This window comes from Aphis gossypii, chromosome 2, assembly GCF_020184175.1.
Source record: "Aphis gossypii isolate Hap1 chromosome 2, ASM2018417v2, whole genome shotgun sequence".
Lineage (NCBI taxonomy): Eukaryota > Metazoa > Arthropoda > Insecta > Hemiptera > Aphididae > Aphis > Aphis gossypii.
The window spans coordinates 80,616,514-80,632,892 of record NC_065531.1 but is presented as its reverse complement, the minus strand read 5'-3'; the positions used below and the strand labels follow the sequence as shown (position 1 = coordinate 80,632,892).

The following is a 16,379-nucleotide window of genomic DNA, read 5'->3' as shown; positions in this document are numbered from 1 at the left end:
TCTAAAAAATTATTATAGGTATTTAACTTAACATGCATACAATAGTTTAGTTATATTTATATATTTATGTCTGTATCATTGTTTCCCAACCTTTTAGTTATACAAATTTACTTTTGGTTGGGTAGGTTAACCCTCACCTTCAACCATAAAAAATATTCGTAATATTATAGTAATAACTACATAAAAATGTATCATTTTATTTTTTATATATACAAAGTTATACTGAGCTATGCATATATTTACTACTCTGTTAAATATAAAGATAAAATATTTAAGTTTAATTCAAAATAAATATTAATTACAAATTGACATACCTAATAAAATAATAAAATAAATTTAGTTTTTTCTCTCGTAGAACGTAGTCTTGATGTACCACTAGAGCTCAACTGTGTGTGAATAATCGATATAATGACTACTCATATTTTATTATATAAATATATATAATATAAGTATACAACGATACTATCACCAGTCATTAGCGCATTTATTGATAAGACTATAAATTTTCCACTATCATAATAAATTATACAAAAGTTACAAAAAATATAATGAATGCTTATGCATATTTTATTAAACTAATTTAACTTCACATTATTATTATATTTAGAGTTATCAAGTAAAACATTAATCAAGAATTTTTAATTAATTAATAGATAACATTTTTTTGTATAATATGTATTTATTTTTATTTTTTTATAATGAAGATATTTTTCTTGTTATTATTTCATCGACAATGATCCATCAAAAGTGTTTTACATCCCAATTTTGATTGTTGGGAAACATTTTTATATAATTAAACAATTATACTAAAAAGAAAAAAAATTTACCTAGACTATTATTTTTAATTGATCTATATGGCTTTTGCTATAAAAAATAAAAATACAGACATAATATCACATGTATTTACCACTATCTAATGCACAATTAAAATCATTATGATGCAGCGTTATATTTTCCAAACCTTTTGAAAATAAATAAATATAACTTGCCGACCCCTTTTAAAGTACAATCGAATTAGTAACTATCAAAGAGGAATTTTTTCGATACCAGTTAAACCAGATTAACTGACGAGTCACCGAAATTATATTATGAATTATGATACATTTTGATCACTGGACTGCAACACGCAAGCTCAGTGTTATTGCGTAACGATTATTCTAATCGCATACTTATTAATACCTATATAATATTATTATATGATATTGAGAAAATCAGACAGTCTTACAACGCTCCGTTCGTTTAGAGGAGCGATGTCCGTTCTGTTCTATTTTTATTATTTTTTTTACTTTACTTACGTATGAACACGCCACTTATTGCTACGTTGAAAAAAAAAGTCTAAAAAAACCGAACGCCTACATAGATTACAGTGGTCAATAGGTCACACATGGACACAAGTCACAAATAGCATTCATTTGAATTACACAATTACACAATAAGCATAATATCAAATCCTTAAATTAATTACCGCGTGGCGACCAGTTAACGGCCAATACATGTGCCTGTAAGTACGATTTGTTTGCAATTGTTATTGTTTACAATAATAGATTCTTAAAATTCTTCAGTATCGGTTTGTGTCGTATATAATCAATTAGTTTTTTTTACTTGCACCACGCATTTTCGATCGTGGGATATTCGATATTACGAGCAAGAACCGCTGCAGCAAGCGAGGCGTTAGCGTGAGACAAACTAAACGTTTTTAAAAGAGTCTACTCGTGGTTTAACGGTCGACTTCCGAGTTGGATAAAAGCACAGTGACTGCCATGGATCATTGGAAATTCATAACGGTCATGGTCACCGTTTTCACGTTCACAGTAGAAATACGACCGATGGATTCGTTTTTGACTGCATACTTGACTGGACCGTCCGTAAACATCTCGCTAAACGAGGTACATAAACAGCTATTAATACACACATACTGACATACACACATAAGTGTTATAGGGCATAACTATTGCAGGACATTTGTTAAGTTAAAAAGACGAGTACCTTTTATGTATTTAAAAACAACTTTTAGTAAAACAATTTAAGATTAAATATTGGGTATTATCTTATATGATTTGTTGTTGACTTTTTGTGTAATAACAAGTTTAAAAATAATGTACATTATAATGTACTTAATTTTACATTCAATATTTTGATGAGCCGATTGAAATTGAAATTGAAAATTTCATGTAATTTAAATTTAATTAACTTATCACCATGATAACTATTAGTATAACCACATAAATTTGCAACATGTTTAAAGACATGTGTAAGTTTGCTTTATGCGGGTAGTTGTTTGTAAATTGTTTTTTCATTATCTTTGTTCAACTTTAATAGCTGTAATAATAATATAAAAATAGAGCCGATTGTCACATTATACAAATTCGTTATTGAAATAGTCTAACCCAATTATAACGTATAAGCCGAATACCTGCCTCGGTTTTTAAAACTTTCACTAACTTACACCCCGTTAACACGAGCTCGAACAATTGTGTTTAATGTTTAAACTAGCAAACTAACCTTACTCTCCGAGTTAAACTCAGTAACTCGGTGGTTCTATCCGCGGGGCTTATAATCGGCGATTATTTTATGTGGTTCAGTAACGCAGAGATGTTCATTGTTGTGGTCCGACACGATAATGATATCTCATAAAATGTAAGTGCACTAAGACTGAATTTCAGTACGTATAGGTTTCTTCCATTAGTATAATCAATATCATTACGTTTACACTTCAATGAGTAAATTACCACTGAATAACTAAAGACATGACTATAATACACATATACATATTGATATTTGAACATTTCACGCATCATACAAAGTGGGTATTAAAATTATCAATACATTCAGATCTTAATCGCCTTTGTCCGACTTCGTTGTGTTACAGTAAAATATAATGAAGCTCTTAATGCAATAGTGTTTAAATTTTCAAATGAAACTGTTAATAAATATTTATATATATGAAGTATAAAATTATAATTATATATACATATATAGCAATTATACATAGTATATATAGTGATGTAGCCTTACGCTCAAAATCACACACTATTATTATTCGAACATCATCGTATATTCAATATTAAGTCACTCAAAAGTCTAAAGTTGTTTGAAACTCGAAAGTTCAAGTTTTGGCAACTTTATAATGTATTTCTCTCAAGACGAAATTTCATATCTACATTACTATTAAAAAGTATGACTCTTTTCTCTACAGCACAAATATCTTGTAGTAAGACAATTTACTCTGAGCAGAGTTTTTTTTTCTGTACTTTGTTCAATCTGTTGTTCTGCCATAATATATTATTATACGTTCAGTCTGCGCAACAGTAATGACGACGTTGAAATTATCTGACATTATGCTTTAGTGCATTTTTCTGTGTACTATAATATATATACGTAATAATAATATACCTCTCTGAGTAGTACCTGTTTAAAATGTGCTAAATATTTCATATTTGTATTTCGACCCCATAGGTTACATAAATATATGTATACATGGAACACAAACACTTACAAAATACGCAGTATCTAAGTATTGATTTTTAAAATGTAACATTATAAGCTAAATTAGTATTTATATTAAGTATGTTAATTGATAGTAACTATAATAAATGTACGTAATAAAACAGTTAATAAAATATTCTTGATCCTCAAAAAAAAATAATATATTTTCAGTACATAAATCTTTTAAAAAAAAATTTCGGTCACCCTCGTTATATTTTTTTTATACATCTTCTACTCATTAATAGTGTATAGCTACAAGTAATTTAATCAATAATGCTTGCAAATTAATAATAAATTGTTTAATCTGCAAAAAATATAGATACCTGTTTAAAATATCTTATGTATATTGTATGTATATACAATCTTGATATGGAAGTGTAATGATCAATGACTGGATCAGTAAATCAGTGACCATCACTCATTTGTTAAACAATAGTATAGGACTATAGAAGTATGATACTATCAAACTAAAATTATCATAGACGGACTCGGACATGGGAGTTTAGCCATTCCAAAAATTTACCTAATGTCCGCGAACAATGCAAATAGTAAAATTTTCTTTTTAATTTAATATTAAAATAAATTACACAAAGCATTCAATATCAAAGACTGTCATTTTATTGATTGAATTTTTGATTTGTTATCGTTATCATAATCATTTAGATAATGATAATTACGAATATTAGTTATTATGTAATATCTTTATTAAGTATAATTTCTGTTCTGATATAAAAAGTATAAAGCGTAATACAACATTTTCCCAACTATAGCTAATCATGGTTGGGAAATTTAATTAAAATTTATTTATTTATTTTTTTTTTTTGACATACCTATAAATAACAAATTTCTACTTGTATATTTAATAAAATATACTAATTTTCCATACAAATTTTAATTTGATTTTTTTCATATATTATTGGTGATTTTTTTTTTTTTTACTTTAATTTATTACCAGTATAACTTTTATTTATTTTTACAAGTTAAAAAAGCGAACCGTTGAAATTTACATATTATAATTCCAAACCTAAAATCAACTACGCGAAAATCGGTTGAATTTATCCAATTCATGAATTATATTAGACTTGTCGATGTAAGTGTTAAAAATGGTTTTCGTTTCGATTAATTCATTGTATTGTCTTTATTATTCTGTGAATACTCGTCGAATCGATAACTCAAACAAACCCAAAGACCTTTTTTTTGTTCTCAGCGTATACGTGTCGCAACTGAATTATTAACCATTTTCAGTTTTGGAAAAAACGACCAAAAGTCACGTTTATAATATAACTTTTGTAGAATCAATTCTATATAATGTAAATAAACAAAGCCAAAATAATCGAACGGAAGAAAGGAAAAATGAAAAATGAAAATAAAAACGAATCCATTTTTTCTGGATTTTAAAAAATCGATATCATGTTTTTTGTTGAAAGCGGATGGAAAAAACAAAAAAGAAATAGTTATAGGATCGCGAAAATAACAAATTGAATTAAACTTGAAGTATTAAAACTTTCGTGACGAAACTAACGGAATCGTTAATGTGATTTCGAAAGCCATTATTATTGCGTCAGTGTATTGTACTATTTTTAAACTATAAAAAACTACAAATTATTGTGTAAGAGTGGGGCCAGAATAACCAGAATAATATCATATATAAAAACGATGACGAACATTTAGATATTATAAACGTATTTATTTATATTTTAATTCACAAAATGTGTTATTTGTAAAACGTTTTGTCCCGTTTTTGATATGACGCTTAAATCTAATTTCATGTAAGCAAAAAAAATATATACAAATAAACAATATTGATACAATAATAAAAATGTGTCCGCATTTGAAATGGGTTTTAAATTTCTGTAGAAAATTATTTTTGGGAAAAAAAATATAAATTAAGTTATGTCTCATTCCGTACTGCCTATGTATTATACTATTATATATTATGTCTTACATATGAATGACATAATACAATTCTACAACGGATTTTTACTAAAGCTCATTTTCAATTAATAATAGTAGAACGCATTTACCTACACAATATCATAAAATGTATGGATTGTGCTCTAATAAAGAATTTTTTCATATTTTTATTTAATGATTTATAAATAAGTATTCAAATAATTTAAAATTTATGTAACTCGTTTTAAAACATAAATGATAAACTATTCGTTAAAGAACAATCCATATTCCCTACAACAATTTTTTTTCTATATTTTCTCTAATTCCAACTATATAGATAATCTGGTAAAAAAATCCGATATTTGGATATTTTGATAGACAGAAAAAGTATATAAAAAAAAAATTAGTATATTTTATTAAACATAAATTTTGATTGAAAATTAAAACCAATAATAATTGTAATTAAAATTATATTTATCTATCTTTTTTATTTATTATATGTTGACATATAAATATTTACTCATATGACCATTTTTTTATTTGATCAACGTTTTGATATGAGCCATTCAGAATTCAAACAAAAAAAAATTAAATTTACTCGTAATTTATTTTATCATATTTTTATACAAATTATTTGATTTATTTTTCATGGATTTTATTTATTTACCTGTCATTTATTAATTGCGTGATATAAATACGTCAATACTTTAACTGGGTAAACAGTAAGTTTGATTATTATTTTAAAATTTTAATCAAAAAATTAGAACTAATATCTCATAAAAAAAATGAAATAATATCAAAATATAAAAATTTGATTTTTTTCTTCGGTTTTTACGGTTTGTTTTATTTTTCCATGATTCATAATGTGTGTTATTTTACACGTGCGTAAGACAAATACGACATGATAATATTATGTTGGTACGACGCGGACGTCTTCTGATGACTTAATCTGCTACATAAAAAAAAAAAAAAAATCAGTAATATTGGCGGGCTGTTGTAAAGTACATTATTTTTCCGCTCAAAAATCAAAACTCCACGTACCTGAGTAATCCGAACGCATAAAACAATTACAGTGTACGTATAATATAATATGATATAAGAATAAGATGTGACAGAGTGGTTTGTTTGTATCGCATCGTTCTTATACGGTCGTAATCTTTAACGAACCTCCCACTTCGGCTGCTCCGCGATCGACGGATATAGCGAAATATTTGAGATTGGAATTGCGTTTTTTTTTTTTATTGATATAATTTGTCACTGTGCTCGAACCAGAGCGCCCGGTAAATCCAAATATTTATAATGTCGTGATATTGATCGTGTTATCCTTGTACACAGGTTTCCAACGTATTTACGCCGATCAGGATATACTCTGGAGTGATCGGTTCGTTTCTGGTGTTCCTGCTGTCCGATTACTTGCGATACAAGCCGGTGATGATACTCAACGGTATACTGGGCATGGTGGCATACATCAATCTGATCGATTCACCCACCACGTTTCAAATAATGGTATAACACTACAATACTACATAATATAATACGTGTCCTTACCCTGCGTATACTTATATTCTGACTTGAGTCGCATTTTATATTAGTGTTTGAAACGAAGAACCACGGGTAGACTGGACAGACCTTTTAAAATGCATTATCATAAAATAACGAGTAGTATAAGTGATAAAAGTATAGGCACCGCGGGTGCACTAAAATCTAAATGTGAGATAAAGCCCAGTGGGAATTTGTTCACCTGCACGTAGACCCTGCAAAGAGTATCTATTGATTTGCATAACATAAAATTGTTATACCTAAGAAATTGCTATTTACAATAATATAGTATTTTAAAATACCAAAATGTCTGCCTGGGGTAAGGAGTGCTATATTATATTATTATTTTTTTTTCATAATTAAACTTCAACAACTTAGATCATTAGGTTGTACATTTTTTTTTTTTTTTGTTGCTGTAGGCTTTATAGCATGTATTATCCATGTGTAGGACATAGTTTCGTCATATAAAACCCGGGAGGTCTATCATTCGAGAGCTATAGGCAAACATTACGTCTAATTATGCCCTTAAGTTTATTACTAAAAATTAATCATAACTATATAATACTAAATCGCGTGTACCTCTTAGTCAACCCGCGCAAGCTATAAGTCTGCACCACACAATTTATTACAATAAGCTTGGTACTTATATTTAAATAGAAAAATAAAAATAATTGCAGTACTAGAAAAATCGAAAAAAAATTTTTTCCGAAACAATAAATTCGTGGGAGTTGAGCTTTTCTACATAAAACTATACAGTGACACTTCAGTCACCGAAATTCGATTTATTTTACATCCAAGTATTATAATATTATAGTCATTAAGTAAAAAATTATTAATATACACGATAATAATACCATGTTTGTTGAAATGCCTTAAAAAAAAAGGCTGTGCGATAGTAAGATAATAAGTTCGCTGTATTCACCAACGTACATTATTTATGTCATATAATACATTAAATCTCCAAACTTTATGAAAAACATGTGCTTCTAATGGGATGTATGCTTTTCTATATACGGTATTGTGTGCGTGTCCAACAGGTGACCGAAGTTTGCTTTTCGTTGTTCGCGTGCATCGAGATGGCGTATTACGGTTACCTATACTCTAAGATTGACGACAAAGAACATTATCAGATAGCCACGGGATTCGCAAAATCCGGAATGTTGAGCGGCACGTGTGTGGCCGGCCTCCTGGGTCAACTGGTGGTCAACCTCAACAATCGAAATTACTCCGTCCTGCCTTACTACAGCCTCGCCTGTACGATTTTTGAAGTGATTTATTTATTTATATTTTTGTACACACAAGTTAAATTTGATTGTAGACCCGGCCAGACGAGAAAATAATCTTACAAACAAATACTTAGTACGAAAAAATAAGGTCTACATCATTATGTATTCAACTGTTTTCACCTTATTCTCTAATATTACATTTTCTTAAACACATTACTACTAAAAATAGCACATACATACAACTACCCTTATACTATTATTAGAACATTCTCATCAGTGGGGTCGATAATGTGATATATTTCATTATCGCCCCCCCCCCCCAGAACATTTTTTTGCTGTGTTAAATTGTCTCTAGTTTATATTATTTATCATTTCGATTCAAATTTAATTGGGATATTCCATGTGAACTTTAGATCTCACGTTTTGTATTATAGCCCATAGATAAACACATTATGATTTTAATGTTAGAGATTGTCTAATGAATTTCGATAACTTATAGTATGATAAACATGATAAATGTATGCATATTATTGCAAAAAAATATAATAAATGTATTTTGTATACATATGTATACATTTTTATAAATATTATGAGATATAAATACTTGTTTATTTACTGCCTGTATACCAAATATGAATTTAACATATTACTCTCTCTCTCCATTCTACACAATCTTTTATAAATAGGTCTTAGTTATTTATTTATTACTCATCGACTGCGTTTGTTATCGAATAGTGATACACTGGTCACTGATACGAACGTAACTAGTTTATTTTTTTTCCAGTCGTGACATTTGCGAGCTTATGGGCGTGCTTATTGCCGTCTGTTGGGAATAGTAAAACGTCTATTCAGGTGGATGACATCAGCAGCGATGGTTTCTCAAATGCGGCCATTCGAAACCCAAGCATACCCAACTACTCAGCAACCGGAAAAACCGACACGCATAACGTGAGCATTCAATGGCATTTGCACACGATGTCGTCTCATCGGGGTGGTAAAGTTTTTATCCAAAAACAACCATTTTAATTTCCCTCAAGACGAATATCAGATCAGTAGTTTTCACAGGTCTTTCAAAAATGTCGCTTTCTCTTCCACATATTTCTATAGCCGACGTTTTAAATACTCGCAAATATATTTTATAACTACACACGTTATATGTAAAATAATATCTCCCTTAACAAATACCTCTATAAATAACAAACTTAATAAAATATTTTTTCATCAAACCTTATTTTAGATTCTGAACAGAGTAATGAATTTATTGATTTTACAATAATATTTTTTGAAAGATAAATCACTTAATTTTTTGCTTAAGTAATAAATCGTAACATTAACACATGTAATATACATTATATAATTTATATTTAGATATTTCCAACCAATTTATGAAGTATAAATATAGATTAAGTACTATTAATGTTGTTAGATCGCATAATATACAATACTGTAGTAGATACCATTGTCTTGTCGAACACTAGCCGCAATATCATAATATAATATGCAATATTTGTTTATTTGTATACTTTAGGTTGTGCCGTCTGCAGTTTTGTTCAATCGCTTAAGTGACTTCAGACATTCGTATGCAGATCGCACAGTTTTGATGTGGTCCATTTGGTACGTCATAGCGATGGCCGGATTCACTCACGTATATAATATAATATTTTTATTATATATAGATAAGTTTATAAAATTGTATGAAATCACTTTTTTTTTTAAATACTTCTTATTCATGGGAAAAAATGAAATATAAATATTCAATTTTAAAATTTAAAATTATTGTAGGAACGGTTGAAATGTTTTATAAACAAATACACAACACGTTATATACAAATTAAAATAGATAGGTACTGCATGTGAAGTAAATGATTCATAAGTTAATTTTCAGATATGTGATAAATTTTATAGTGATATATTTATTCTTAATTTAAAAAATACTACTAAGAAAAGATTATAAAATATCTATAAAGAAATTTTCTTTAAATCGATGCAGACAAATACATTATTTATGAGCATACTATACAATTCAACATGACTAAACTGTACAAATTTCATAGTTATTTTATAATTGTTTTAATATAATATGTAATATATTAAAATAATTACCTATGCTATTTCAACAATTATCTTTAAAAATATAGACTATAACGCCTATATAAGTTTGTTTTTTTTAATTTGAAAAATGTAGAGAATATTAAATTTTGCATAGATTATATTTATAGATAATAATACGCATATTATAGCATATTATTAACATGAAAGATAAATACTACTTATTTAAAAAAGAAACATCAAATCATAATCATTTTGTTAAATACTTACAGTTATTAGTTACTCATAACTCATAAGTAATATCCCTGTATATAGAATGTTCAAAAGGGTCAAAAACAGACATGGGCCAATAAGCTTTTTGAACTAGCTATAAGATATATATTAATATAAATTATAATATGTATGAGTATTGTTTATTATTAATTACTTTAATAATCGTTTTATGTACCTAGTTTTCTTTTTATCTTTTTTTCCGCAGATCTCTTTATACGCAAATATTTTGTATACATACGTCGTAGACGTATCGGGCGATAAACACGTGTTGCTGAATGGGTTAGTCGATTTTCTGGCCACCATGTGCGGTGAGTATAATATACATTATACATAACATTATTATATATCATATTCATTTTTTTTCATTTGATCAAAATTTCTCATAGTATATAATAATATATGATATGATATAACGAGTTAAATAATATGCAATGTGGTACCAGAAAACACGAACTGATCGAATATTAAAAAACTATTACAAAGTTCTTGCATAATTTAGGATAAAAATGTATGTATGTTATATAGGTATACAATGGAAAAACAAGTAAATAAAAAAAACCGCAAAAAAAAATTAAAAGACTATGGTCATAGTCATTAGTCACCCATATATAAGATACTAAATATCTGTAATATGAGAAGTGGGCTTACTAGGTAATAGATAGTACTTACGTTATCTACAATCTGAGTTTTTCAAATTATTTCATGCGAACATTCGAACTAAATTCTTGTAAATGAGCTCAACTCTGGACCCCAGCCCCACCCGGAGAAATTTGACTTTCCCATTGAACGAAAAAGTGAAGCGGGTATTTAAATAAAAATCTATAGTCAAGAATTCATGAGAGTTAAGCACTAAATATTGGTGCGAATAAATTTTAAATTTTAAATTGAGTGGAGACGGTAATGTATGTTATCGTTAGAGTCAGCAGAAACAGATTCCAAAATCGGTTACTGGACAATAAATAAATACATTTTTAACAAATCACCGTTATGGGAAACAAAAAGTAATTAATTTGCATTTGTGTTTGTAGAGTATGTAATATATTATAGTACTATAATGTACTATTTACATTTTATACGCTTGTAAATAAAATAGCAATAATACAATTAAATAATTAGTTAGACTCTTCATGCTGAACTAATGGTATAATAAAATTTGACTATAATAGAGCCGTAGTCCGCGATAGTTGAAAATAAACTATATTCGAACTATAGAGTTAGACATAAACACAAATAAGGAACAGGTATTATAGGTCATAATAGGACCACTGCGCTATGCATAATTGTTTATTGTGCTTATTTATTTATTGCATAAATTGTTAAGGGACTGTTAATGTTTATGGGACTATTAGCTCACAATGGGTTCAGTAAATGTTTAGTGATTGTTTATGCTACCCTTCAATAGAGTCGCATTTACGGTCGAGCGACGAGAATAATTAATATTAAAATTATGCACACGGTATTTGGAAAATGTACAAGTATCAGAATCAATTATAATTATGTGTGTGTGTTCATGTGCACCGGTCGGCACAACTATAATACATATAGCTCGCCGCTAGTTCGTCTACCACTCAATTTAGAGACAGAGTGACGAAGTTTCGGCGTGGATGACAATACAATTATTATTATAATATGCATATCATGCACCAATAATAATAACAATACATATTATATAATAATTCAAGGTCGTGTACATTCGCATCATATTAAATTATAATAATATTTTCTTGCTATTTGAAAAAACATAATGAAATGTCTGATTTATATATTTATCAAGATGATTTTCTTGTCCGAAAGACCTACGCATATTCATTCTGCCGGAATTATTGGCACTCAATTAGTGAACACATATATTCTTTTACACTGCTCATTTTAACCATTTGTTTTTTTTTTATACAATAATATATAAAACATAATATATATATATATATATATATACCTATAGACATAACTTTACAATATTCACCATTTCTGGGCCCGACCGTTAGCGTCATCTCTCTCTGGACAGGAAAGTGTCTAATAAAATACCACTCCTTCCTTTACACAATTAAGAATGTCAAAAACCCATATGGTTGTCCATATTAATGATTGTGCGAAGTAGTCGACCGAACTATAGACCCTTTCCTTGGTCATAAATAAAGTCATACGAAAAAAATAATATATTTATGATATAATATCTATACATATTCCGTATATATAGCGGCGGTTAGTACTTACCAAATTGGCAAGGTGAACGTGAACTGGAATTATCACGGGTACAAATTCTTGGCGTTCAGTGCTCTGATGCTTGCACTGTTACTGTCCCTTGGCTATTTTTCGAAAAACGTACTTGTCGTGTACTTCATGTTCATCTGCTTCGACACGATAGTACAATCCGTCTTCGTCATCGCCGTGTGAGTATATAATTATATTACGTGTTTTATAATACTATGGGTATTCTGTGGAAGGCCAAATTTAGGAGTGTTAAATATTTGTTAAGCTCTACCAAATCGTCTCAAACTTACGCTATACGTCTAAATAAATTAAATTAATTTTTCTATGGTGTCTCACAGTCTAGATGGGATCTACTCGAGATATGTAACAAATAAATACAACTACACAATGACTTAAAAATTAACACGATCAATCAGCTGGCTAAACAATGTCTATACAAAATTACATTCGAGACTTTAACAACCAAATTTTCTCATTTTCTATTCATCTTTACACGCATTTCCTGACCCCCTCCCACTAGTCATCTCAAAATATGTGAGTACCGTGATCTCTTAATTTCAATCAATTACATTTTTAAATAAAATAACACTAGCACAGTTTTTAAGGTCACAAAACAAAAAATAAAATAAAATTATTTTAAAAATTTGCTAACTGCAGTTCAACACTTTTTCATTTATTATGTATTATTATTTATCACTATAATCATATACGAATTTATCCATTTTTCTTTTCAGGTCACAAATCGGTAAACAACTAAAACACAATTGCTATACCTCGGTGTTGGGATTCAACGCTTTTTTGGGAATCGTTCTGTCCACGTGCTTGTCGTCACTCTTGGTACACGTCGGAGCATCACTACCAGTCAGGGTGAGATGATATTTGATTTTGACATTTCGCATACATATACGATTATAACACATACATTATACATACCTATAAGATAAAATAAGTTTAGGTATATAAAACTCGTGTACTGTGAAAGCAGAGGGTTTTTATATTTTTTTTCGATATATTTTATACGCGTAGTGAACTAGTGAATAAACAGTATCATAACAGTTCAAATAGTTATCTTATGATATTATGTCACTGCGAACTATACAATACATTTCATAACAATTGCCATTGCTATACCTATTGTGATAAAATGTCTTCGGTACCGTGTATAAAAAGTTTGTCAATCCATTAAAATTTTCAAATTTTCAACTTCTTAAGAAATTTAATATTCAATAAGCAACAACTAGGTACTTCAGCTTATCTCGCCGCGTTATTTAAGTTTTTCTTATTGGAATACTAAAAAGTTTCTTACTAGTATCCCATTTTATAGAAAAATTAATTTCGATGGTAAGATTTGGATTTAAAATTTAGAATTTCTGGTTATTAACTGTTAATAATTGACTACATACTAAGTTTGATTATTATTATTAATTTTTTATGTCTGATTGATGTACTACTGGATAGAACGCTAGATTCTGACAAAATAACAATAATGTGGTCTATGTGACAAATATTACCAGTAAAATATTTACCATATTTGTTATAATCGTTATCTATAGGTACTATATTAATTCGTAACAATATTACTATTGATTTTTCATGTGTAATATTAACACTTGTGAATAAAACATAATTCATCGTTAACAAATCATAAAGCACTAATATGTACTACTTTTAAAACTTTTTTATTTTTTAAACATAAAAATAAAATATATATGAATGATATTTGTTTTATAAAAATAAATTGACAATTAAATCTCAAAGTATATTGTGTATTAACATTAAATATAATAATATAATGTAGATCAGGTTCGTATGTAAAAATTGTTTATGGGAAGATTCTCTTTAAAATACATTTAGTATTAAAAGAAATGTATTATATTTATACTAATTTTTTTAAATATTTGTAATATGTTTACTATTTGTACATTTTTGATCATTGTATTTATTTAATTCCATAAAATAGCAATAATTGTTAATAACCTAATTGTAAAAAATGGGCATGAGGATGGGTGATTTTAACCCCTAACCACCTCCTTACGCACATGTAAGACCATACTTATACAAAATTCAAGTTGAAATATGATAAAAATAATATAAATGCATTGCGACAAGCACAGCTAAATTAAACGATTTATTCAATATATTTTAATGTTTAAGACATTTCAAATTATTAATTTTAATCGAGTTAAATACCGAATACCGACTTTTTACTTCACACAGTTTATAACGAACACGTTGACATATTGACTTAGGTAAATCAAGTGTTGTTTTTGCACGGCAAAAACTAATTCCAGAAATGATTTGTGTGTTTCAGTTTTTGGTGTACAGCATTACGTTCATTATCCTTGCAATCGTGTACGGGTGCGCTGCAGTCATTTTCGCCGCGAAGAACATTTCCGCAACGAGACGTTTTAGTCCGCTGCCATAACAGTATTAATTGGGTGGACACAACTATATATAAACAATACTATCCATCATCAGCGACATTGAAAACCACGAAGACGAAGTTTGACACTAATGATTCATTTATTTATTCATTAATTATTTGTAATAAATATTAGACTCGAACACAGAGGCTGTGATGTTGGACTAAGTGTTTACCATATACAATTAATTAAATAATTATTCTTTATCTTGACTTACGAAAATTATCCATTAAGTACTTTTTTGCTGTTAATTAACGAATTTTTCAGATACTATATTATAGTTTGAACTGTTTGAAGTGAATTACTTATATTGTGTACAAAATGAATTACAAACATTTAATTATGTATGAATTATTGTTTTCAATCGGACGAAATGTCATCTATGTAGCTACAGCAGCGATATCTATCGGAGTTCAAATAAATAAGACTGAATATTAAAATCATCGTTGCATAATATTTTAATTTATAACCTTCATGTTACATCATCATACAGCGACGTGTAAGTGTATATTAACATTATGTATATTTTTAGTCGGGATGCCAACATTTGTTTTTCGAAAATAATATTTTCTCTTCGAAAACTTTCCGTTTGTTTGTTCTAAAATAGGTCTAAAATTAATCTAAATCAGTTACAAAGCGCCAATCGTATAACATTAAAACGTGCCGACGCTTAAGCGTTAAGTCCCAATATTACATAAAGTGTTTAAAATTATATCTTTATGTAATCTTTATCGATATTATCATTGATCGAAATATTAATACTATTGAAATTCTTCTTAAATAAAATTATAAAAATGATTGAAATTGTTATTCTTTTTAAAAAGAAACAAAAAATCATAAATATATTATAGCATAATCGTATCTCGTATAGCATGCTGCGCGATATGGCAATATACAAATAGCGTTAGATGAAAAGAAACTGATGACATAAGTTCAGTAGAACATTGTGAAAAATACAAGTTGTTGCTAAGTGTGTCAGCAGAATAGTTTGTCCATCATTTTTTTACTCTAGTTTTCATCGGCTATCGCAACAAACTACAATAATCGTGGGGTTCTATACGTCACACCATATTATACATAAAAATTGATCAGTATCGAAAAACTTGTCAGGGATCTCTGCTCGTCTATGGACAATAATTATTATAACACGACGAGAAGTTCTAATATAAAAATTATTCCCTAACGCAAATCTATAAACATATTGAACGGATAGGAAGGAGGATGAGTATATAAGAGATTTATAACCCTTCTTCAATTATACATTTCAAAGTTATTATAA

General features: G+C 28.3%; 1 protein-coding gene across 4 annotated transcripts; it reads left to right on the top strand.

Moving 5' to 3' along the window:
* The first annotated feature begins 884 nt into the window (after positions 1–884).
* On the top strand, positions 885–15,540 carry LOC114123981 (thiamine transporter 2-like). Of its 4 annotated transcripts, XM_027987133.2 has the most exons (10): positions 1,188–1,501; positions 1,563–1,886; positions 6,715–6,885; positions 7,956–8,172; positions 8,929–9,092; positions 9,673–9,789; positions 10,672–10,774; positions 12,664–12,856; positions 13,412–13,544; positions 14,989–15,540. In XM_027987133.2, the coding sequence occupies exons 2-10, from the start codon at positions 1,761–1,763 to the stop codon at positions 15,100–15,102; spliced, it is 1,338 nt and encodes a 445-aa protein (XP_027842934.1). In that variant the 5' UTR covers positions 1,188–1,501; positions 1,563–1,760; the 3' UTR covers positions 15,103–15,540. The 4 variants fall into 4 exon arrangements, 3 of the variants coding, with proteins under 3 accessions (XP_027842934.1, XP_050056063.1, XP_050056064.1); XR_003592407.2 differs by lacking the exon at positions 14,989–15,540 and adding an exon at positions 13,016–13,211 and having other exon boundaries at positions 885–1,886; XM_050200106.1 differs by having other exon boundaries at positions 1,188–1,886.
* Positions 15,541–16,379: the final 839 nt, after the last annotated feature.